The following is a 22,218-nucleotide window of genomic DNA, read 5'->3' as shown; positions in this document are numbered from 1 at the left end:
CAGACTTTTTTTTCCACTGTTCTTATTAACTTCTTTAATGTCAGCTTCAGTGTCAGAGAATGCAGAGCCTACACCTGAAGAACAAGACAAGTCGCTTGACAAACCAAAACAGAAAAAGAATCGTTGTTTCATGTGCAGGAAGAAGGTTGGACTTACTGGTAAGAAATACTGATTTCAGTTTTGAGATTTGTTGTTCAAAGCCTTGGACCTTTGAAATGTTCTCTTAAAGGGAAGATGGGGCATGGTCGTCTCGATGTTGATTTGAGATAACACTTAGTCAAAGATGGTTTTTGCTGACTCTTGCTAGATTAGTTTTTCATGTATTATTTTGTTTTTCAGCCTCCTGTCTTTAAGTGAAGTTCATAATTCCAAATACTTCCCTTAGGAACTCTGCTTAGCTGAGGAATTGGATGATAGTTTGCTGCCCTTCACTAACCAGCTTTGCAGTGGTCAAGTGAAAGGGCCTGAGAACTTGAGTTCTGCAGGGTGAAGGTTCATAAACAAAGAAGAGAGCACGAGGTGTCTAGGAATATGTTCTGTGCTAGTGTATCGTGTGATAGGAAGGAATGGTCAAATCAAATCTTCCTGTGATCACTTAAAAATGTATTATTTGTGATTCTTATGCTTTCTGCAGCAGAGGCTCTTTGGCTGATTGACACTGGTGACTGAGATTTATTGCTAGTGAGTGAATACATTCAGGATTTAAAACAAGCCAGTGTAATTAAGAATGTTGAAATGTCTAAGCTGCTGTTTCTGTCCACAGGGTTCGAATGTCGGTGTGGGAACGTTTACTGTGGAATGCACCGTTACTCAGATGTACACAGTTGCTCTTACAATTACAAAGCTGATGCTGCTGAGAAGATCAGAAAAGAGAATCCTGTAGTTGTTGGGGAAAAGATCCAGAAGATCTGAACTGCTGCTTCTGCTGGAATACAAAAATCCTTTGACCATCTGCAGATTAAATTGACTTGAGCTTTTTTCCTTAGTCATCAGGAACGTAGAGCAGTGTATCTTGCCTAGACCTTTTAATCATGCATGTCATCAGATGAATAGATTTTTTTGTTTTCATTTTTTTTTTGTTTTGAAAATGACTCTGAACATTATTTTCATTGCAGTTTTCTGTGGCTGAAGACTTAAGTAAACTTTACAAATATTATCCTTTAAAATCATTTTAATTTTAGTTGAGTGCAGAGGGCTTTTATAACAAACATGGAGAAAATATTGGAGGGCTGTGCTTTTCCAGGATAAAACATGCATGCGTTAACTTTGCAGTTTATTTTCTTGTTGTATATAGCTTTTCTCTGCAGCACAATTTCCTTTTTTTTTTGTTTTTTTTTGATAATGCCTTGTATGGCACAACTAGTTATCAGTAACTGAATGTATTTTAATCATTATGGCTGCTTCTGGTTTTTTTTCCCATTAACGAGAGGTTATACATGTTCGCATATTAGCTTGTTTGCACCCTCTACCTATTTATGTATGAATCATTTGTAATGAGAGTGTGTGCTGAGATTGTGTGGGGGATTTTTTGTTGTTTTCTTTTTTTTTTTTTAATTGGGGTTTGTTTTTGTGTGTGTGGGGGGAAGGCTGTATGCACTTCATTGACTGCAGTTTTCATTGGGATTTCATCCATCAGTTTGTCTGTACACAAATATGAAGAATGATCTGAAGTACCTGTGCTGTATTTATGTTTATCCACGTCTTAACTTTGATTAAATAAAATTTAAAAAAATCTGAGCCCCTGTGGCTGTCACTGGCATATATAACTTGGATTTCTCTTGCTTTCTTTTAATGGGGACCTTCCACTGGTGATTTCTTTACTTACAGTGTATTTATTCACAGCAATCATGTCTATCCCAATGCCAGCTAACTTTTGATTTATTTTTTTTTTAACCTTTTCACTGGTAACTGTCAGACACCAGTTTCCAGAAGCTTTTTACTTTGTGTGTTGCTTCTGCCCAGGGAGTGCTTCCCATGCAGTGTGTCATTCGTGTGCAGGAGTTTGGGTCATTTGTGACAGTGTACTTGAGCTGGGGCAGACCTGCAGGTAAAACTGATGTGATCAGTGGAGATGTGGAGCAGCCATGTGTGTGATTCTGGTTCTAGGAAATTGAGCCGTGGGGTTTGGGATCTGACAGACAGCACTGCAGGAGGAATTGTTCTTTTATTGTCTTGTGAAGGTGCTCAGTAAGTGTCTTTCTTCAGGTGTCATGAGATTAAAGTCTGTGCCTCAACCCTTCAACCCCCCTGGTCTTCTCCATAACTTTGAGGTGGTTTCTGTAGTGCCATGGAAACTTCAGCGAGTGTTGCTTATCACCAAACCTAACACCACACTAAAGTAGCACCAACTTCCCTCCAAATGGTACTGATCTGCAGTTGAAATTTCACTGGCTGACTTGCTGTTGCTTTGAAGCATTTGTGAAATAAATGTAATTGCATGGCTTTATTTAAAACATTAAATTTTTAATCAAAGCTGGCTCCATCCTTTAAAATTCAGAATGCTTTCTAAAAGCTATGACTGGCAATTAGTAGATAAAGCACTACATTTGGGATATAAACTGTGCAGCAGAAGGAGCTTTCTCTGGTAGCTATAGAAAGTAATCTGCAAGACCCAATAATAAAAGAAGTAGCTTGTGCTTGCAAAAACGTTGTAACCATAATCTATGAGCACATGGGTTTTATGAAGGAAGGAATAAATAACTCTGACTGGCAAGTTTCAGTAATGGCCTGCCTTATCAGGGGTCAGAGATCCTGTGTTTCCTCAGAACACTTCCTCTTGCACAGCACAGACCGTGGAAGAGCAGCAGCATCATCTTTGGTGGTTGTTTGTTTGGTTTCCTCTTTGCTGCTACTTCCCTATTCTCTAATCCACTTTGATTTCTCCCTCTTCCCCTTTTCTGTTCTCTCCCTTTTCCTGAGTGTGTCCCTTTCTCTCCCCTATGCACCCTCCCCACCAATCTGCCTTGGACATGACTGATACTTCTGGGCCATGCAGAGTGGAGACACCAGAGATTTCACAATGGGGGGAAAGTGAGTGATGTTTGTATTTTCTGGTGTCTGAGAGACTGAAAAAAGAAATGATACAACAAAAGTGACTGCCTTTGGAATTCACACACTACCTTTACCACCACCTGTTAAAAAGCAACAACCTCTGGCTCCTGATCACAGTGTAGGAAATGCAGCTGTGCTCCCAGGATCCTTTCCTGGCAGTGCCCACAGTGAGGCAGGTCTGCATTGGGCTATTCTGCTTCCACACCTGTCCTTCTCCAAGCCATCTAACAAACCTCCTTTGGCCTGGCTTGTGCAGGTCTCTCAGAGTTAAGAATATGGAAAGAGTATATGCTCCCAATGCATGAACTTGCATTTGGACTGGAAATCCACCTTTCCCTGACACCTGAGAATTGTGTGTCATGTTTGTTTGCCTTGGCATTGGCTCTGTGTTATCCTGGTGGCTGATCTGCTTTTCATTCTGTATTTTGTGTCATCAGCTCGAGGTTAGCAGGTTAACATTTTAATCAACACCAGCATATTCACAGCACTACAAAATGCTTGAGTAAATGTCTTCTTGCATTGGACAGGGTGTTTTGGAACACGCTTTCAATGTGGTTTTGCTTTGTTTTTGGAATAAGCAGGTTCTATAACCCAAATCCTCCAGTGTTGCTATGAAACATTTTCACTGTGTTTAAAACAATTCCAACAGCCAGTGGAACGGAGTTGTACCTTAGGTACAGGAACTTTACAGGAACTTCTCCACAAGTTTGTGCTATGCATTGTATTATTTAAAGAAGAACCCCCTTTAAACAGCACCTTGTGAGCCACTAGTAAGTGGCTGTCCCAGGTGGGCTGTCATGGATGCTGTTGTATCATCTTGCACAAATCTCTGGCTGTAAAACTTGATGCGTTTCTTCTGATGACTGCCAAAAAAAAAAAAATGAGCAGGAAACCAATTCTTTGGCTTGGCAGTCATAAATATCTAATTTTTTATTGGAAATAGGCGGTCTCTGCTATTTAGTTCTAATTTCAAGGATGTTCCCTCAGTGGTTTCTACTTCTGAAAATGGGTCAATTTTCTCCTGCAGGTGGGAGAAAGTCAGGACTGGAAGCAGAAGGATCGGCCTCCCTGCTCTTTATGGTTGGCTGCTTTTTTTCTCTGGTTTTAAGCTGCTGCAACTATCTGGGGAAAGTAGAAGGACTCAGAGAGGTGCAGCACTGCAAAACTAAAATAAACACAAAGTGCAGTTTTGGGTGTGAATTTTGCAACTTCAAGGACTGCTGAGCTCCTGGTGGGAGAACTGCTCAGCGTGGGCATAATCGTTTCACCAGCATCCTGGCACAGAAGTGACCCCTCAGAAGGTAAATGAGTGGGTTTCCCTCTGGTCTTGGAGCTGTCTGGTCGCATCCTTGACCCGCAGCAGGGTACCTGTTACAGGAAGGCCTCAGTTTCGTGTGAGGGTTTATAGAATCATAGAAGCATTAAAGTTGGAAAAGACCTCCCAGATCATCCAGTCCAACAGTTAACCCAGCACTGCCAAGTCCACCCCTAAATCAAGTGGCACATCTACACATCTTCTGAATGCCTGCAGGAAAGGTAACTGTGGGCAGGGAGACCCTGTTTCCCCGGGGTCGCTGCCTGCTGGGAGCAGTCAACAGCTGCTGACTCAGGCAAAGCTCTGGCACTGATTAACCTGCCAGGGGACCGGACAGAGGGGTGGGATGGCTACTGAGCAGCGATTGGTTTGTGTCTGAGGACAGAGGGTGGGATTTGATGCTTCCCTGCCCTGGGCTACAACACCTGGAGAGGATCTTCCTCCTCGGAAGGCGTGTAGCACCCGGGAGGTGGGTGCTGTCATCTGGGAGCGGGGACTGCTCAGGGTTCAGCATGTCTTTCATCCAGGTACACAAGGACTCGGATTTTCCTCTCCAAAATCTCCCCTATGGGGTTTTCTCCACTAAGGAGGAGGTGAGTAACAGCAAACTTTGTCCTTGGGGTGTTGTAATTGTTCCAGGGCTATGAGAGAGCACAATTTCCCTGCAGCCTGGGAGAAAGGAAAAGTTCCCAGCCTGAGACACTTGCGCAGCCTTCCTGGCTTATCAGCAAAGCTGTAGCTGCTGCATTTCCTTGTGTGATTATTTTGATGTCATCTTCTTTAAAACTGCACAAAAGAAATGAGAAGTGTTAATAGTGATGAGAAGTACTTTGGCTAATATGTATGGTAGTTTTTGTGTGTTTGACCATTTCTGTGAAATCATTAAATCTGTTTGATCCTCTCACTCCCTACGTAGAGGCACAGCACAGTTCACACTCAGTTTTTTTAACTCAATCCCTCATCTTTTTTGTGAGTGATTGTAATCGCAATGTCACCCTTAAGAAGCCACATGAAATAGTGCCCTTAGTGAGTTTGGTTAGTGGCTGCCAAAACATTCAACCAGGGCACCAAATGTATGTTTTATCTGTTTTTGCAGCTGACCTGTTGTGTTTTACTGGGCATGTTTATGCAGTGCTGCGTTAAACATGTGCAAGTGTGTTACATTTAAAGCTGTGCCCAAAGGCTACAGGTTGAGCCAGCTTCAGATCTTGTATTTATGATCACATACGAAAACATGGTTCACCTTTCTGCCGAAAAGGTAGCTCCCAGTTTCTGTTTTCATGAATACTGAGCCCAGCTAGGCTGAACCTCACACCTCCAAGTGCCTGATGGGATGGAGGCCCAGAGATGAGTCCTCCTGGAGAAAAGGAAACACGCCAAGAGCTGCATCTTGGAAGGAAAAAGCAGAGAATTTGTTTATCATTGCTCACGGAAACTTCATGATTACCTCTTGGTTTCTGCTGCTTATCCGTGCAGGTTTAAAAAAAAAAAAAGAATTTAAACCATAAGATTGTGTTTTCTGATGTGGTATTTTCTAAAGATAAAACTGAGATGGTTCATTTAATCTCCTCCTAGATGTGTGTGCTGTTATCTAGCAAGGTTGGATTATTTTTCTGCCTTCTTCAATAACTACTTGAAGAAAACATCTTCGCTCAAACCCTGTGACAAGACAGGCAAGGACTTACGGAAATTATTTAGGAAAATAACATTCTAAAAGTAGCCCAATGTTTTAATGATTTCAGGGTAAAACAATTGATGTCATTCCTGACTATCCCAGTTACAAATTAACCTGACGTGACCTTTAGTTTTTTTTTCTCCAGGAATGTTTGCTGAATAAATACTTACTACCACACTTGGAATCTTGTTTAGAAATTAAAGGTTAAAAAAAACCCAGGTTTAATAGCACGGATGGTTATTTTGGTGAGCTTGTTTTCAGAGTGACTGCGACTAGTTTGTCTCCATTTGCCTATAGACACAAATAATTGAAATTTGTCTGCATTTTTTAGCCCCACGCAGCTGCGGCGGAGCTGCCGTGGGTCTGTCCGTGCTGCTGCCCCGCCGGCACCGCCGGCTCCGCACGCGCCGGGGATGAACGGGGGCTTTGTCTCTTGGGCTGCATCTGTCCAGCCAGTGCAGCCACAACCCACCGTTCCTCTCTGTTCCTGAAGGGAGGGTCTAGGCTGGGGTTCACATGCAGGCCGTGTGGTGTGAGGATGGGTGGTGCAGGGCAGCCTCGTCCCGTGTGGTACAGAAACAATGTGCCTGGGCAAGGTGCTCTGCGTGCCTGGTGTTGTCTGGGCGGTCCAGAGCACCCGGAGTCCTCGGGGAAGGAGCTGGGGTGCAGAAATGCCTGTTTTTCTCTCCTGTTACATGGTTATAGGGATGGGATCCATCCTGCCCGCAGTCTGTCTGTGCTTCAGTTTCTCACTTGTAGAAGGGGCAATAGCATTTGGCTACTTCACAGCATATTCCAGGTGTATAGGCTTACTCTGCAATGCTTGTCATTAATGAGGGGTGGGCAAATACTTCTGGGGGAAAGGGAGAGAAACCTCTTCTTGTTGTGCTGTCCTTTCCCCAAAGGATGGGGCTGAGGCTGTCTTCCACCTCTCAAGGTCGGCCGGAATTCTGCAACGATACTCTGCCCATAGAAGTTTTTCAGCAGCCAGGCTCATAGACTGGCTCTTAATGGCCTATTGCCCTGGCATCAGACCCTTGTCCCAGATGGATTAAACTCACTGTGGTCACTGTCTTCCCCCATGCCCTCTTTGGAGAATTTCTGGCTACAAGCATAATCTCTTCTTCTCTTCCCCCCTCCTCTTGCTGCTTTGCAGCCTCGCCACAGGCTCGGGGTAGCGATTGGAGACCAGATTTTGGATCTCAGCGTCATTAAACATCTTTTCAATGGACCAGCTCTTGCCAAACATCAGCACGTCTTCGACCAGGTATTTATCAAAGTCTATTCTTCTAATTTCCACACACATTTAGAAATGTTCCACAAGGGACTTTTGCAACGTGTGGTGAGATAATGAACATGAACTAGAAATGTGTTGTCAGGCAGGTTCTGCTACAGGGAAAACCATCACAGGTGTGACAGGAAGGAGAGCTGGGGCACTGGGGGTCCAAAGGGCCTTTTCAGTGAAAGTGTCATCAGCCTTTGGCAATGCAGGGGTCCGACACAAAGCCTTAATGTCAATTCAATCCTACTTGTGCCTTCAACACTTCATGGCAAGGAATTGGATGGGATATTAATGACAGGGAGGTTGTGTTAAGGGTAAAGGTAAATATAAATGACCTCTGGTTACAGCTGGTTGAGATATCAAAGCCACTAAGGCCTGAAGTGGTGTGTTAGGATGGGGTGATGCAAACATGCAGCAGGTCCTGCTGCAGAGGACTTGTGGGGGGTGAATGGGGGTGCAGGCAGTCATGAACAGGTGGGACGGATGATTTAGGCAGCCACTGCTGCATAACCCTGGCCACAGGCATCCAACACGGATGGGAGTGCAGGACATCTTCATGCATGTGAAGGATGAACAAAACATGGTCTTTTCCCTGTTCCCCCACCTCTGTGTCTCTGCCAGCCCACCCTGAACGCCTTCATGGGGCTGGGCCGGCCGGCGTGGATGGAGGCGAGGGCTTTACTCCAGAGGCTGCTGTCGGCCGGAGAGCCCACCCTGAGGGACAGCACGGAGCTGCGGAGAAGGTGAGGGAGCGGAGTGAGGCTGTGGGAATGGTGAGCTTCCAGCTGTGCCCTGTGTCACTGAGGTCACCCTGTGATCTGAGCCACCAGAAGCAAAAGTCTGAATGTGGCCACCTGCCTCCTATGTGGGAATTAACTGGGGTCTGAGCACACTGAGTGCTTCCTTCTCTTTACTACCTCAAGATAATTCTCTGATTAATCCTGTAACTGCCTGCAGGTCTGGGGTGTCACCCTCCACCTGGAAACACCAAGCTCTGCCCTGGGGTGTGCCTGGACCTGTTGCCTCTCTGTGGAGGCTGAGCAGGGCTGCCCAGGCAGGTGTGGGGTGGGCTGGACTGGTTCCCTGGCTATGGCCCCTTCACCGTGGCCTTCCATGAAGATGTGGCTGCAAGTCTTCACCTCTCCCTTCCCCAGCATCTCCCTCCCTGCCTGTCACACCTGGAGCAGTTTGCCCTCAGCAACTACCTGACTTTGCTAAAACTGAATCTGTGGTCGCAGATTGGCTTCAGACTTGGGGCAGTGCAGTGGCCTAGGGGCAGGAGGGGAGGACTGTGCTCTGCTCCTCGATGTGCTGATGGAAAATGTATGTTTATTAACCCCATATCTTCTTGTGTGTCTGGAGTGATGCTTTAAATGGTGCAAGTGCCTGTCCTGACAGCCAGCAGGAGCTGTTCCTCCCTGGGGGACTTAGGCACACATGTGCAGGAGCAGGTTGAACCTCGGTTGAACCTTCCCTGAGCAGTGCCAGAAGTTCAAATCGGCCACCTCAAGAGCCACATCCCATGAAATCATCCTGCCCACGCAGCAGAGGCACAGGGTGTTTCTCTGTGGCCCTTGGAAACCCAGCTGGCCTCAGGCATGCCCCCCTTCCCACTCGCACCCTGACAGATGCTCCTTTTGGCTGTAACCATCTCAAGTAACAGCAGCTTTTGCAGTCATCAGATTTTTTCTGCAAGGTTTTTTTGCTACAAGGCTTTGCAAACCAGATTAAGGAAGGAGCTGGGAGAGCAAGTCGGTCTCTTACGTGCTTCTTACAGGTGAGAGTTGCAAGTTTTCTGAGAGCTGAAGGCGTCATTTTTCATTTCAGAGCGTTTGTACCTCAAGCTTCTGCAACGATGCACCTGCCCGCCCACATCGGTGAGTTCCCTGCAGCCAAGGGCTCCTCAGCACTGTCCTTTGCTCCTGCACAGAGAAGCTGCTTTGTTTCCAGCCTGCTCAGACAGTCAGATCATAGCTGTGACAGGGAATGGGTTCTGCAGCAGCCAGAAGTAGATTATTGCACATAATGAAAGGTAGGTGCTGTCTGTGGCACAAGAATAAAAGCCTGGGGAAGCTCAATAGCAGCCAGAAGATTCCTGGATGCAATTTCCACTAAATCAGGGTTGTCTGGTGGTACATAACTCCTGTCATCAGATTGGATTACCTTTGTGATGCCTTTGTGACTACAGCCAGGCAGGAAACACTTGTTCGGTTTCCAACAATTTCCCCTTTTGCCATCAGAAAATAATTCAGGTCTTGCAATATTTTTCAAGGCAGATACTCTAGCATGGCATCATAAATAGGGATGAGTTTCTACTCCCAGACCATTACTCTGCATCCCAGATCTTACCACCGCTCCCATGAGGCCATGGAATGCTTTGGAATTAGTATATTCATGTAGAGATATAAACATTTTCCTGTTTCTAACAGAATTTTATATTTGGACCCAAACCAACTTGATCAAAGTCACTTGAGGGCATAACCTTCATAGGAGCAAGGATGTAAACTTGCCCATTTCCCATCCAACTCTGTTCCCACTGGGCTTTTGACTTCCATGGAGCACAACCCGGTTTGGGACAAAGCCTAGCCTGTCCCAAAGGAACCATGTGGAGTTCCCACAGGTGTGATACCTCCCTGAAAATAGCTTCAGATTCAATATGTCTTGTCAAAAAATTGCTGCCTCCTGTCTCTCATGAGCGCTGGGAACAGAGCACTGCCCTGGCAGTGTGATGGGGCTGTGTATCATGGAGATACAAGGAATTTAGGATTCCACAACACTTACCTGCAGCTCTGCTCTGTGCGTGGCTCTTGCTTGTCCTGAATGGCTGGATCCTCTGCTGGGAGGCTGAAACTGCAGGGGATAACTTACTGCTGGATCCTCCTGGAGCTGCAGGAGAACTTACTGAGCTCACAAAACAATATAATGAAAATGCATCCTCCTAATTTGAGGTTTTCCCCCCATTTCCTCCGGTTTTCCGTGGTTCCAAAGGGTGGGAGCTGTTTGCAAGGATGGCAGCAGAGGGCAGCAGATGTCCTGACTATCAGCCGAGTCCCTCCACGGGGTACCACCGGCAAGAGGAAAAGCGCTGGGAATTGCCTTGTCTCTGAAAGGGGGCCGCTGCTTTATGTCCTGTGCTGTTCCCTCTCTTATCTACTGAAAAAAAAAAAAAAAAGCCATTTTCGTATGCATAATTTATAGGTAAACTGTTAATCACCCCTTCATGCTGTAATTACATGGCCATACCCAGCACTCTCGCTCTCTCCTTTTCTGCTCTTTTCATTGCCAGCAGCATATGATGTGCTTTAGCCCCCCCCAGCAGATGAGGGACTTTCCTGCCATTGATCCCTAATTTATGGCTTTCTTCTCATGCAGGAGATTACACTGACTTCTATTCTTCACGCCAACATGCCACAAATGTTGGGATCATGTTCAGGGGGAAGGAGAACGCTCTGATGCCAAACTGGTGGGTAGCTTAGATTTTTCTCTAGTGCAGAATTATTTTGCAGGCTTATCTCTATGTATATATAAATTTTTAATGATCTGAGTAGTTTTTCAGGAATGTTCTGATTTCAATTCATAGCAGATGAGAACAAAGTCAAGAATTTGATACCAGAACTGAACCTCACATATTCCCAGCCTCACCCAATGCACTGCATTTTGTTGCAGCAGCCACACCAGTTACCCTGCAGCCCCCTGGTTCAAAGATAGATTTACCTAAGAAATTAGTTTTTGCTGAGTGACAAAAAAGCAGGGTTTAAGCTCTAAGGAATTAATTGGAGCAGTGGCACTGAAGTGCCTTGAGTGCTACATGGCTTTGGATTACAGTTCACTCATGTCTTTATATCAGTCAGTAAGGTGCCAGTGATCATGCCCATCTTTGCAGAGCTCTCTCCTTGTACCTCACAACCCCACGGTGCTTCCACCTCAAAAAGCTGCTCTGGTACCCAGCTAATCATGCTCTGTGATGCTCTTTCACAAGGCTGCACTTACCTGTTGGTTATCACGGCCGAGCATCATCTGTTGTGGTGTCTGGGACACCCATCCGGAGACCTGTGGGACAAATGAAACCTGACAGTGGTGAGTCCATGGTAGGATTTTAATGTGGATTATTACTTTTTTTTTTTTTTTTTTTACTTTTCCTCCACATCACAGAGTAGTGGAGAGGAAGGGTCTGGGAGGCCTTGTCTAAAGCCCAGCCTTGGGTCAGGTCAAGAGAAAGCTGTGGGTTAAGTCCATCTTGTGTTTCTATGCCAGGCAGCACCAGCTGCTCTGTTTCTTCTGGCCATTACATCTATTTCCCTACCTGCCTTCCTGATGTAAAATACTCTTTCTCCTACCTACAGATAAACCTCCAGTGTTTGGTGCTTGTAAACGTCTGGATATCGAGTTAGAAATGGTGAGATGGGTTTGGGTTTTTTTTCCTTACCACTTGAAAAACATTAAAATAGAAACAGGGAAGAAAGGGTGGGTTTAGCTTCTTCTAAACTGAATGTCCTATAAGGTCCATTCCTGTGTTCCCCTCTGAGCAGTTTGTGTGGCAGGCAGTAAAGAGTTCTGTGGAGAAAAGCTTCCCTTTTGACGTGGATGAGGGTGCATTAGCTCGCTGGGAGGTTTGCTCCCAGAAGGGAGAGTTGTATAGGACTGTTCATTAAGATTTATGTCATTTTAATGATTTATATAATTTTTATATGATTTGTTCCCCATCTTTCCTCTTAAAAAAAAGTGAAAGAAGTGTGATGTTGAGGCAAATTGTACTAAAAATGAGGTGAAAGCCTTTAATACTGTGTGCTTTGTAAATCAATGCTATAAAGGGGGAAGCAGTCCCATAAAGTGGGGTACCTGTGGTGCTGCTGTACCTCTGCTTTGCAGCCTGAGTTTTACTGGCGGCTGCTGCAAAAGCAGAAGAAAAAACTTCCATATTGTTGGCAGAAGGAGACAACTGATTCCCCATAGAATCCTCTGCCATGTGCTCTGACTGTACATTTCCTAAGGGAGCGGGTGCAGGCACCCAGTTCATGACCTGTTTTATTTAGTGGTCACATTTCTCCATCTACCTCCTCTTCTCCACTGTCACAACAGGCTCCAGCCACGTTCAGCATTCCCTCAGATGACTTTAAACTCTTTCCTGTTCACTGTCTGCAGCAGAGTCCTTTCAGTGGGCAAACTTGTTCTGCATCCGGATTGTAATTAGGAGGGACTGTTTTTCACTCCTTCGTTTTGACAACATCGTGCCCTTGTTTAATGCCTGTCTCTTAGCAACACAGTGTTCTTAAGTAAATCAAGCCTGCCCGCTTCATGGAAGGGAAGAAAGAGGGAGTAGGCCACAGGTTTTTAAATCTAAATGTGTATGGGAAATGCACAGCCTGTCCTGTCCAGCCTCTGTTGCTGGTGCCTGTAATCCTCTGTGCAGTGAGGATTTTTAGCTTAAAAAACCCTCAATCAGTGTGTTGCTTTTCAATTTCAGGCATTCTTTGTAGGTCCTGGAAACAAGTATGGGGAGCCAATTCCTATCAGCAAAGCCCACGAGCACATCTTTGGGATGGTCCTTATGAACGACTGGAGCGGTAACCAGTGCTGCAGGAGTCTGCCTGGAGAGGGGGTTACAGTGTCATGAGAAACCTTAGAGAGGGATAAATTACATATTTTAATAGTAGAATAGCAATCCTTGAAACCACTGGGTACAGTTGGAAGTGATGAAAATGAAGTGCTGTCTGTATTTCTCAGTGTCTATATTAATCCGTCTTCAATCAATCAGTAGAAGCAGAAATTACTTCCTAATGAAGATTTATTTACTTAAAGAAGAGCTAATATCAGTCTAGTTTCTTCTGGGCAGGGATAGAGCAGCCCTGAGGATGGTGATTCCAAGGATGGTGATTGATTTCAGTGTCAGGAGAAGGAAAAGGATTTGGCAATCACAAATCCCTCAGTCTCTACAAAGATTTAACTGGTTGAAATTGGCCCTCTGACTGGCAAAGACCATTAGCTGGGTGTAAAAGCATTAATTAAACTGGGGATAAAAATGCTGGTTATATGGGGATGGCCTGACTTATTTTACTTATTGCTGACTTTTCTTCCTAATCTCGCTGGTTAAAGAAAATGGGGTTGAAGGTCCAAAAGGGATGGATTGAAATTAGGATTTGGGCACAATGGCTAGAAAAGGGTGGGGGTAACATTTCTGATTCATGTTACTCTTTCACAGGTCTGATGGCTGTGCAACTCCTAGGATACATTTAACTGCATTGCTTTGAATTTTCTCTTCCTAGCCCGTGACATCCAGAAATGGGAATATGTTCCTCTGGGTCCCTTCCTGAGCAAGAGCCTTGGCACAACCATCTCTCCGTGGGTTGTTACCATGGAAGCTCTCATGCCATTTGTGTTGCCAAACCCTGTCCAGGTCAGCAGGAGAAAGGGTTGAAATAAAGGAAAAGCAGTGGTAGAAAAATGTCAGCAGAGCTGGAAGGTCCCATCAGTGGAAATCACTGAGCTGTATAAATGCCAGGCATTGTCTTCATGGAGTTTACAAGTGTGATTCTGCTTCAGAACATATGAAGGCACCAGGGCCCTCTGAGTTCAAGTGCTCATTGATGTCACTGGCCCTGGCACGTGGTGCCCTGAGTCATCCTGCTTTAACAGGGCAGAAAAATCATCTCCTTTAAAACACCTGGAGAATAAACTGGTCAGAGATCTTCTTTTGGTAGCACTGAGCATCCAGCAGGCAATGGAGAGAGGGTGGACTCAAGCCAAAACACTTTGTTCAATCATTTCCAGTTGTCTGCATTATGTAAATGTTTAGTTAAATTGGAAAGGGTAACAGAGTCTTGCAGAGACCTCACCATCTTCTCTGTGCTGGCACAGGGCAAACATCCACGTGGAAATGATGGAGATGGCTTTTGGAGCCCAAGTGCAGAAAAAGGAATCAGATTGTAGGGATATCCTATCTGCTCAGAGAGATCTTTTTATGTGTGTTCATGAGACCATTCAAAGTGATAACCTGAGCAGTAAGAACAGTGAAATGAATGGGGTGGGCAGCACAGGCTGGGTAAACAAAAAGTCTCTCGGGTGGCTTATGGAATTTTTCCTTTCTGTTTGTTTAGACTGTGATGCATTTTATGTACTTTTAGGATCCCAAGCCACTGCCCTACCTTCAGGATAAAGAACCCTACACTTTTGATATCAATCTCTTCGTTGCTATTAAAGGTACAGCAAAGCTGAGTGGGTTACAAAGCTGAAATTGCCAGTTAAGGATTGCAGAATCACCATATTGTTCAGTCACTTTGCTCTTGGTTTCACAGTCCTTCTTTTCCATCTTTGCCCAGATTGCCTCTCAGAGAAAGAAGCAAAGCTGTTCTTGCTCCCCATTGGCCATACAGCAATGTGCCAAGGAGGGAATGCCTTCCCAGATGGTCAGCTTTTGATGAGGAGGGTCCCTGTGGGGTCTCCTTGCATGGGCAGGGGAAAGTGGGGCATGGAAAGTGCACATGTGTGTGGGATCCAGATGTCAACTCAGCTCAGACCCCAGCTCATGGCCCTGCTAACTGCTAGGTCCAAGTGTTGCTCCTGTAGGAGAGCAGAGAATAGAAAATGAGCAGCTTGATGCTACTCTGGTGCTATCCATCGGAAAAACCCACTTGTTTTCTATGAAATACTGGTCTCTGTAGCAATAAAAAATGTTATTACTGGTTTCTCACTAGGGATTACAATGGCAAAAGAAGTCTCCATTCATCCGTAAAATAAAAGACTCCAACATCATTCATCCAACACAAACAAATTGCTTCTCTCTTTCTTACTCCTTATTTCCTGCAGGAGAAGGAATGAACACACCAACTACTATATGCAGATCCAATTTCAAGGTAAGACTCCAGTATGTTTTGTTTGTTTGCAGTCTTGCTGATACCATCAGCTCCAGCCTTAGGCAGTTTTAAACTCTGGTTTTTTGCAGTAGAATCATAAAATAGAATCATGGAATCACTAAGGTTGCAAAAGACCTCCAAGATCATTGAGCCCAGATGTTAACCCCCCACTGCCAAGTCCACCACTAAACCGTGTCCCTCACACCCACACGCCTTTTGAACACTTCCAGGGGTGGTAATGATTCCACCACTTCCCTGGGCAGCCTGTTCCAACGCAGCTGAAGATCCAGCCTGGTGTGTGTCTGCACAGGAGACAGAGGGAAAAGGTTGGAGGGTGGTGATAGTTCACCCCTGTGAGATGGAACCTCCTGGGTGCTCAAGCACTGAGGAAGGGGGCAGCTCTTTCCACTGCTTGGTTTGGGGTGCTCAGAGCATCCTAAGTTATGTGCCCATCTGGCAGTGGGAGCAGAGGGCTCATAGGGAGAGGGAATTGCCTCTTGCCTTGTCAAGGTGCAATACAGCTCTGCAGCCACAGCTCTAATTTAGATGTAACTCACTGCTGCCAGCCTGGGTCTGCCCCAGCCCTTCTGTGGGCAGTGTGGCAGCTCTGCCTCTACCCACTGATTGAAGCCAGGAGATCTGAGTGCCAGCTGCAGCATTTCTCAATCAATTTCATATTCATATTTGGTTCTTTGCATAGTAATTACCTTAATCAGTAAATCAGTAGTCAGCAAATCAGTAATAAGGAGATTTTTCTGTAAAGCCATTAAAATACTGGACTTAATCATGGAGCCTGGGTCAGTAGTGGTGGCCTTAGAGAGGAAGAAGAAAAGGGAAAATCACATCCAGCTGAAAAAAGGGAAATTTTAGAGAACTAAATTGCATGTTAAAGTATGTGTTTTATAAATGCTATCAACCAGGCCACATAACTGCTCAGAATGCAGTTACTTAGTAACTGTGGATGTTGCTTTTAGGTTGTTGAAGTTTCCTGATTAAAGAGAGAATTTTTCCTTTAGGGACAGTCTTACCAGCATCATCCCGAGAATGCAATATATTTTGCATAGCCTAGTGGCACACCAGAGAGGTTTGTCCCTCATTGCTTTAGCATCCTCTTCCTGCTTCCTCCAGCACATGTACTGGACCATGAAACAGCAGCTGGCTCATCATTCCATCAATGGGTGCAACCTCAGACCTGGAGATCTCCTGGCCTCTGGCACCATCAGTGGACCCGTAAGTGTTTAAATAGTGACAATCACTGGCAGCTGGTCAGTGATCCAGAACCAGCTGAGCAGGGCTTGGGTCAGAATCCTGGCTGATCTGAGCAGCCACGGAACTATTTGCAGTTCTTTCCCAGGCACTTTGATCTGCTGCTGCTTTGGTAGCCCCAAAATCACACTGTGAAGAGTTTTTGGTTTCGTTTTTCTTTTTTTAATTGGTGTTTGGTTTTTAGCCTCTCCTGCATTCCTTTCTCTAATAACTTTTACAAGAGATGCAAATTAATTTCTGTGTCCAAGCATCCACAGAGCCCATTTACCCTCTATGAAAGTCTGCTAAGAATGTAAAAGGTGCATGGGTATAACTTTTAGTTTCTCCAGTGAAGTTGGGGCCAACTTCACAAGCTGTTATTCCCCTTGAACTACCATATGGGCGATTGTTGCAATTTATGGGTAACTCACACTTTCAGTAACACCAAATACAAATCCTGTACATGCTGTCTCAAAGACAGCCTCAGGTAAGTTGTTTTCAAGATGGGATGCCTGTACTTCCAGTCTGAGCATTTCTCATGTGCTTTTTGAATCTTCTAGCTATTGTACTGGCAGAATGACATTAGAGATTCACAAACATTCGCCAGCTTTGCTCTTTTGAAGAACAAAATGTAATTAAAAATCTGAAACGTGACCACATAAAAGCAATGGATTTGTAGAAGTCTCCTCCATTTGTTTCCATTCTTGCTGTGGCAGACCCAAACTGCTTTTACAGGGTTGAGCACTGTGTTAAACGCACCAGATAACAGCTGTAAATATCACTGCTGATAGCCAGCAAGCAATTAAAATGCAAAGGCAGGGAAAGAAGCCAATGTGTCAATGAATTAAATCAACAGCAAAACTCTGTTCCTTAGAGGTAACATACTTGAGTGTCTGGTCCCAGCAGCAAATAGCTGAACAACAGGAGAGACACTAAAAAGTTGTTAATTTGTTTATAAACTCTTCCTGCAGGAACCAGAGAGCTTCGGCTCCATGCTGGAGCTGTCCTGGAATGGAACAAAAGAAATCCCTATTGGCAGTGGACAGTCTCGTAAATTCCTGCAGGACGGAGATGAAATCATTCTGACAGGTACTGGTGGATAGCTGCTCTTACACTGCATCAAGGACACAGTTCCATGGATTGATCCCAGCAGGGCAAGCACCTGGTGCAGACATGGGCTGTTCTGTACATACCTGCCATGCAAGCACAGTTGTTTCCATCCTACCTGCCAGGAGGCAAAAGCAGGTAGATAGAAATTTCCCTGCCATAAATGCTTTCCAGATGAGGTTGTTGGCTTTGCTAAGTATTTAAGGCTCTTGCTATGCTGGTGTGTGAGTGCTAAGGGGATGATGGAGGTAGGTTTGCCTTTAAGGGTAAAAATACCCTGAGACTAGAAGCAGTTGATGTACTGCTGCCACCACAGTTCAAGTTTGCATGTAGAGCATAGCTCAGCAAATGCTGAAAGAAGTTATTCTGCAAATAATATTTCATTTGTAACCTGGGCATCTTCAATGAAGTGTGTTGCAAATCAAATATGTGGGAAACAGCATGAAGCCTGCTAGAACAGCTGACCAGTTCCCCTCTGAAAAGGGCTCTGCTTCAGAGCTATTTCATGCTGGGACATGATTTTAGTTTTCATCTCTATGAACTAAGGATTTTGTGAATTAAAATCTACCACGGTGTTTTGTGATCTAAATCCCACTCCTACTTCTTTTTAACCCAAACCTAGTGCAAAACAAATGTATTTTTAACTTTCCTCTTTTCAACCCCTTTATGGCTTTGAAGTGGCAGATATTTGGCAAGAACAGTCATGAGAAACTTTTGGTTCACGCCTGCATGTCTTTGCTATGTTGCTTACTGAATTTTTAGGGAATGTTTTGTGGGATGTTGCGCGTCATCAGGTGAGGTCCAGCCTGGCTCTGAGCTGCTCCATCCTGCTGATGTGATCAGAGATAGTCTGCACAGGAACAAATGGCTCAAGCAATGGGAAAACACTGACAGGTGTGACTGAGGGCAGATAAAATGTGAGTGACTAATGCCTGTGAGCAACCTGAAGGTGTGATGCTACTGTGAGCCTACGTACCTGTGCCTTCTTAATCCAACCAGGACTTTTAGAATTTTTGACAAAACAGTCTAATATTATCATTTTTTTTCAGAAGCACCTTGTGGTTTGGGAACTGCTACCATGGGAATCCACCTCAGGGACAAATGGGATTGGTCCATAACCCATGCTATTCTTCATGCCCAGAACAAACTGTGTTACTTACATAAATACTTGAATCCCGAATGTCTTTAGCCATTAAAGATGGCAGAGTGGCACTGGTGTTGACCTGGATGAAGGCACTGTGGGCCCAGTGGGACAGTCTCATGTTCATTGATCTGCTGGGCTATTTTATACTGGCAGCAGTTTGTGACTGTGGTGGTCAGGGCATTGCAAAGAGCCAGGTGCTGCTGGGGCTGTCTGCTGGGACAGTTTGGGATCTGCTCCTGTTTAGTGATGTATGGCAGGTCCAGTGCCTTAAGGCACTCTTGAGGCAGGGCTAGTGCTATTCCATCTTATCCCTGAGGTGCTTCCAAGCGCCCAACCCATCATTTTTAGTTTCCTGTTTCAATCTCATATTCTTGTTCGCCATGTGGGAGCTATTTCAGAGACCTAACACATAAAATGAGAGAAATATATTTCTTTCTCCCAAGAAATGTGTCAGGGAGGGAGCATTGCAGGGGACGGGCTGCTGATGGTGTGTGGCAGCCAGCTGCAAAAACCCCTCAGTAGCTCCTTGGCACACATACAGCTCAGGCCAGGGCTGCTGGCAGCACAGAGCTCGCTTTATTTAATGTGCTTCTCCTTGGTGCTGCTTTAAATCGTGGCTGACAGCGGGAATAACTAAACTAGACTGAAATAATAAGCTGGCACTCAAAGGAAAGCTGGCAATGAAGCCTAATGAGACAAATGGAAGCGGAGGTGAGCCTTACAGCACCTTACTCCAGTATTGTTTATGGATGAGGATTACCTGGCAGACACTGGGATGGTGTCTGTGGCTTTACACAAGCATTTACAGGCACTGCTGTCCTTGGGAAAACTTCATTTCAGCCTGGCTGTGAGAGCTGCACCGTGGGTTAGAGCTGCAGGGTCTGTCCTTGTGCTAACTTTGGCTACCCTGCAGCCTGAGCCCACCCATCCTCTTCCTCGGAGGTGATTTCCACTGACCTGTGCTAAGGATGGGAATTAGAGTTAAGGTCTGTTCTGTTTAGCTCCATCTTGGCCTCTTGAAGGCAGCTGTTTCTTATCACATGCAGGGAAGGTTGATGTATTCCATCAGGAAAATCCATCTCTAACTATGAAATCAGTCCTTAAAATCCAGCATATGCCACTTGTGTCCTCCCTTTGATCAGCTGTTGTAGCAGAAAGCTACAGTAGGTCTCCTCAGCTGTTTCTTCCTAGAATAGACTTCCCAGATGGGCCAGAAGGCCCTGGCTGTGTCTCCTCCCCTGCCTTGCCTGCAGCTTTGCTGGTGGATGCTGTTTCTGGAGCAGCTTGGCTGGCCTGTGGCAGCAAGAGGCGCTGCAGCATCTCCATCCCAATGTCATCTCCTCCATCACACAGGAGTAGGGAGAGATTGAGTTGTCCCAGAGTTAGAGATTCTGTCACAGCCCCACGAGTTCAGCAGCAGCCAGCAGACCTTCCACATCTGTCAGAGAGGATAAATGAGTACTTTGACTCAGATGCTGAGTTTTTCCTGGAACTAAACCACTTGATTTTAGAAAGCAAAACAACTTCTGCAAGGGTAGGTCCTGCTGTTTGACAAGGTTTAATGACCATCTTTCTGGCTGTAAGCATCCTGATGTCCCAAGAGCAGACCTAATGCTCCAGAAAGAGAATCCAGATTTACTTGATTAATTGCAGGGCTGGATGATGCAGCAAATGGCTTTGCCAGTTAGATTGATGGTGCTCCAGGTTAGGTTTGAAAACAGAAATATTGCATATCTTGTTTGCTCTTTGATCAATTCACTGAACTTGCATATTGCTGTAGTTAACATTTTGTGCTTCTTTTTTTTCTTATATCTCTGAGCTACTTGAACTCTTCCAGGTGTTTGGGGTTTTTTTACCCCTCATTGAATTTCTGATATGTTTTCACTTGGTTTTGGTCTCTTTATGCCTTTATTCACTTTTATTCCTGGTAAAATCCTGCTGTCCTTACAGAACAAGCTGTCTGTTGTTTTCTGTCCCTTAGGTTACTGCCAGGGCAACGGCTTCCGCGTGGGATTTGGCCAGTGCTCGGGAAAAATCCTTCCAGCTCTGTCAAATCCCTGATGACTGGAGTAAGGTGACATCTGAGGAGAAGAAACTCTTCCCCCCACCTCTACCAGTCACGCTGCTTTACTCAGATTTATTATTTTTATATGAGTGATTGAAATCTTATTATTTTTAATTATCAATAAATATCTTAAAGATGAATGTGTGTGATAAGAAAAATATTTCAATGCTAGCTTAAAAGTCTCAGAAGAGGAATAAGATGATTGAAATGGAAAGTGAGATTCTTAACTTTTCTACTATATTAATGTTTTTTTCATAATTATAAAAAGAGACTTTCAAGTAAACTTAAATATTCAGAGTACTAAGTTGATGATAACATCTGAGATTCCGTGCTGACTTCCTTTTTCCTCAGTGTTAATATACTGGAGGTAAAACCCTGAAGGTGAGTTGCATATGGATGTCAAAACTTACAGACCATCCTGTGTAAGAGTTACATGACTATGCCCTAAAATAATTTGCAACAAAGCACTTTGGAAATGTGATAATTGATACAACTGACAGCAACAGGTGAGGGTGTCCCTGTTCCCTGCCCTTACACAACCAGAGGCAACTTTTCCTGCCTCCAGCTCACAGGTGGGAGCCTGTGTTGGGGCACCCCTCAAAGGAGCATGGAGATGCCTCGTGCATCCTGCCTGGGTTTACAGAAGGGAATTTCCCATTTCTCTCACCCTTCACACCAGCTTCCCCGGGGTCAGGGAGCAAAGGTGAACTTCATCACTAGAGAGACTGCCACCAGACTCTCACTGGTGGCAGTCACACCTTGTCACTTAACAGGGGCTGTGGTAAGAGGACACCAAGAAGGCCAACACCCTTCCTCCACCCCTAAAAGGCATCTCTTGCCATGGCATCCCCTTGCAGCAGCCGGTAAACAAAGCCACGTGCCACTTTTCTCAAGTGTAAAGGGCATCTGCTGTCTCCTGCTGGCCTACAAATCAATTTAACTCCACGGCCAAGTGCCAAATCACATCAATTAGAGGATATTACTGACGGAAGGAGCTCAGGAGACCAGATAATGAACTCTGGTACAGTGCAAGGGGAACTTGTTAAATATTTGCTTGGTCCTCAAAGTGAAGAACCTGATGAGGCTGCTGGTTTTGTGCAGCAACAGCAGGATGAGCACAGGCTGTTGCTTTCCTAGGCTGTCCCATTGCTGCTCCCAAGGTCTGCCAGGTAGTTTTGCTGCTGTGGGACATGTGGGCATTTGATGCCATCCTGGGGAGCACCTGGTGCTGATCAGGAATGCAAACCTCATGACCATGCAGAAGAGGAAAATGAATTTGAAGTTAAAATTAATTAAAAAAATGTGGCAGTGCAGATAAATCATTGCTAATGGGGCATGTGAACTGAAACAGTCTTCCAGTGTGCAACAATAATGGTCCCTTAAAGAATGATACCTGAAGGATCACCCCCAAGTCAAGGACTACCTGGCCAGGAAAACAGTGGCTCATTGTTGTTTATCAAGGAAAAGCTATTTTCCCTTCAGGC

General features: G+C 45.0%; 2 protein-coding genes across 10 annotated transcripts in view; both read left to right on the top strand.

Moving 5' to 3' along the window:
- The window catches only part of ZFAND6 (zinc finger AN1-type containing 6), a 36,485-nt gene extending 34,748 nt beyond the window's left edge, over window positions 1–1,737 (top strand). For all 9 annotated transcript variants that reach the window (XM_051796975.1, XM_051796971.1, XM_051796974.1 and 6 more), the window contains 2 exons: window positions 45–158; window positions 764–1,737. In XM_051796975.1, the coding sequence (XP_051652935.1) occupies window positions 45–158; window positions 764–912 (263 nt within the window). In that variant the 3' untranslated portion in view covers window positions 913–1,737. The remainder of the gene's footprint in view (window positions 1–44; window positions 159–763) is intronic.
- Window positions 1,738–4,757: 3,020 nt separating this feature from the next.
- FAH (fumarylacetoacetate hydrolase) lies at window positions 4,758–20,874 on the top strand. The gene is made up of 14 exons (XM_051796961.1): window positions 4,758–4,959; window positions 7,198–7,308; window positions 7,945–8,066; window positions 9,151–9,200; window positions 10,696–10,786; window positions 11,303–11,400; window positions 11,667–11,719; window positions 12,788–12,887; window positions 13,587–13,717; window positions 14,445–14,520; window positions 15,127–15,173; window positions 16,302–16,403; window positions 17,390–17,507; window positions 20,651–20,874. Exons 1-14 carry the CDS (start codon window positions 4,765–4,767, stop codon window positions 20,728–20,730), a joined length of 1,374 nt encoding a protein of 457 aa, XP_051652921.1. The 5' UTR covers window positions 4,758–4,764; the 3' UTR covers window positions 20,731–20,874.
- Window positions 20,875–22,218: the final 1,344 nt, after the last annotated feature.

Source organism: Manacus candei, unplaced genomic scaffold, assembly GCF_025592945.1.
Source record: "Manacus candei isolate 608988 ecotype Guabito, Panama unplaced genomic scaffold, ASM2559294v1 h1tg000046l, whole genome shotgun sequence".
In the NCBI taxonomy this organism is placed as follows: domain Eukaryota; kingdom Metazoa; phylum Chordata; class Aves; order Passeriformes; family Pipridae; genus Manacus; species Manacus candei.
This window is presented reverse-complemented; position numbering and strand designations above follow the sequence as displayed.

Bases quoted from the DNA above. Each gene is read 5' to 3' on its own strand.
- FAH (XM_051796961.1), top strand. From the start codon at position 4,765: ATGCTTCCCTGCCCTGGGCTACAACACCTGGAGAGGATCTTCCTCCTC. The intron at 13,718-14,444 runs GTCAGCAGGAGA...ATGTACTTTTAG, and splicing joins TGTTGCCAAACCCTGTCCAG to GATCCCAAGCCACTGCCCTA. The intron at 17,508-20,650 runs GTACTGGTGGAT...TCTGTCCCTTAG, and splicing joins AGATGAAATCATTCTGACAG to GTTACTGCCAGGGCAACGGC.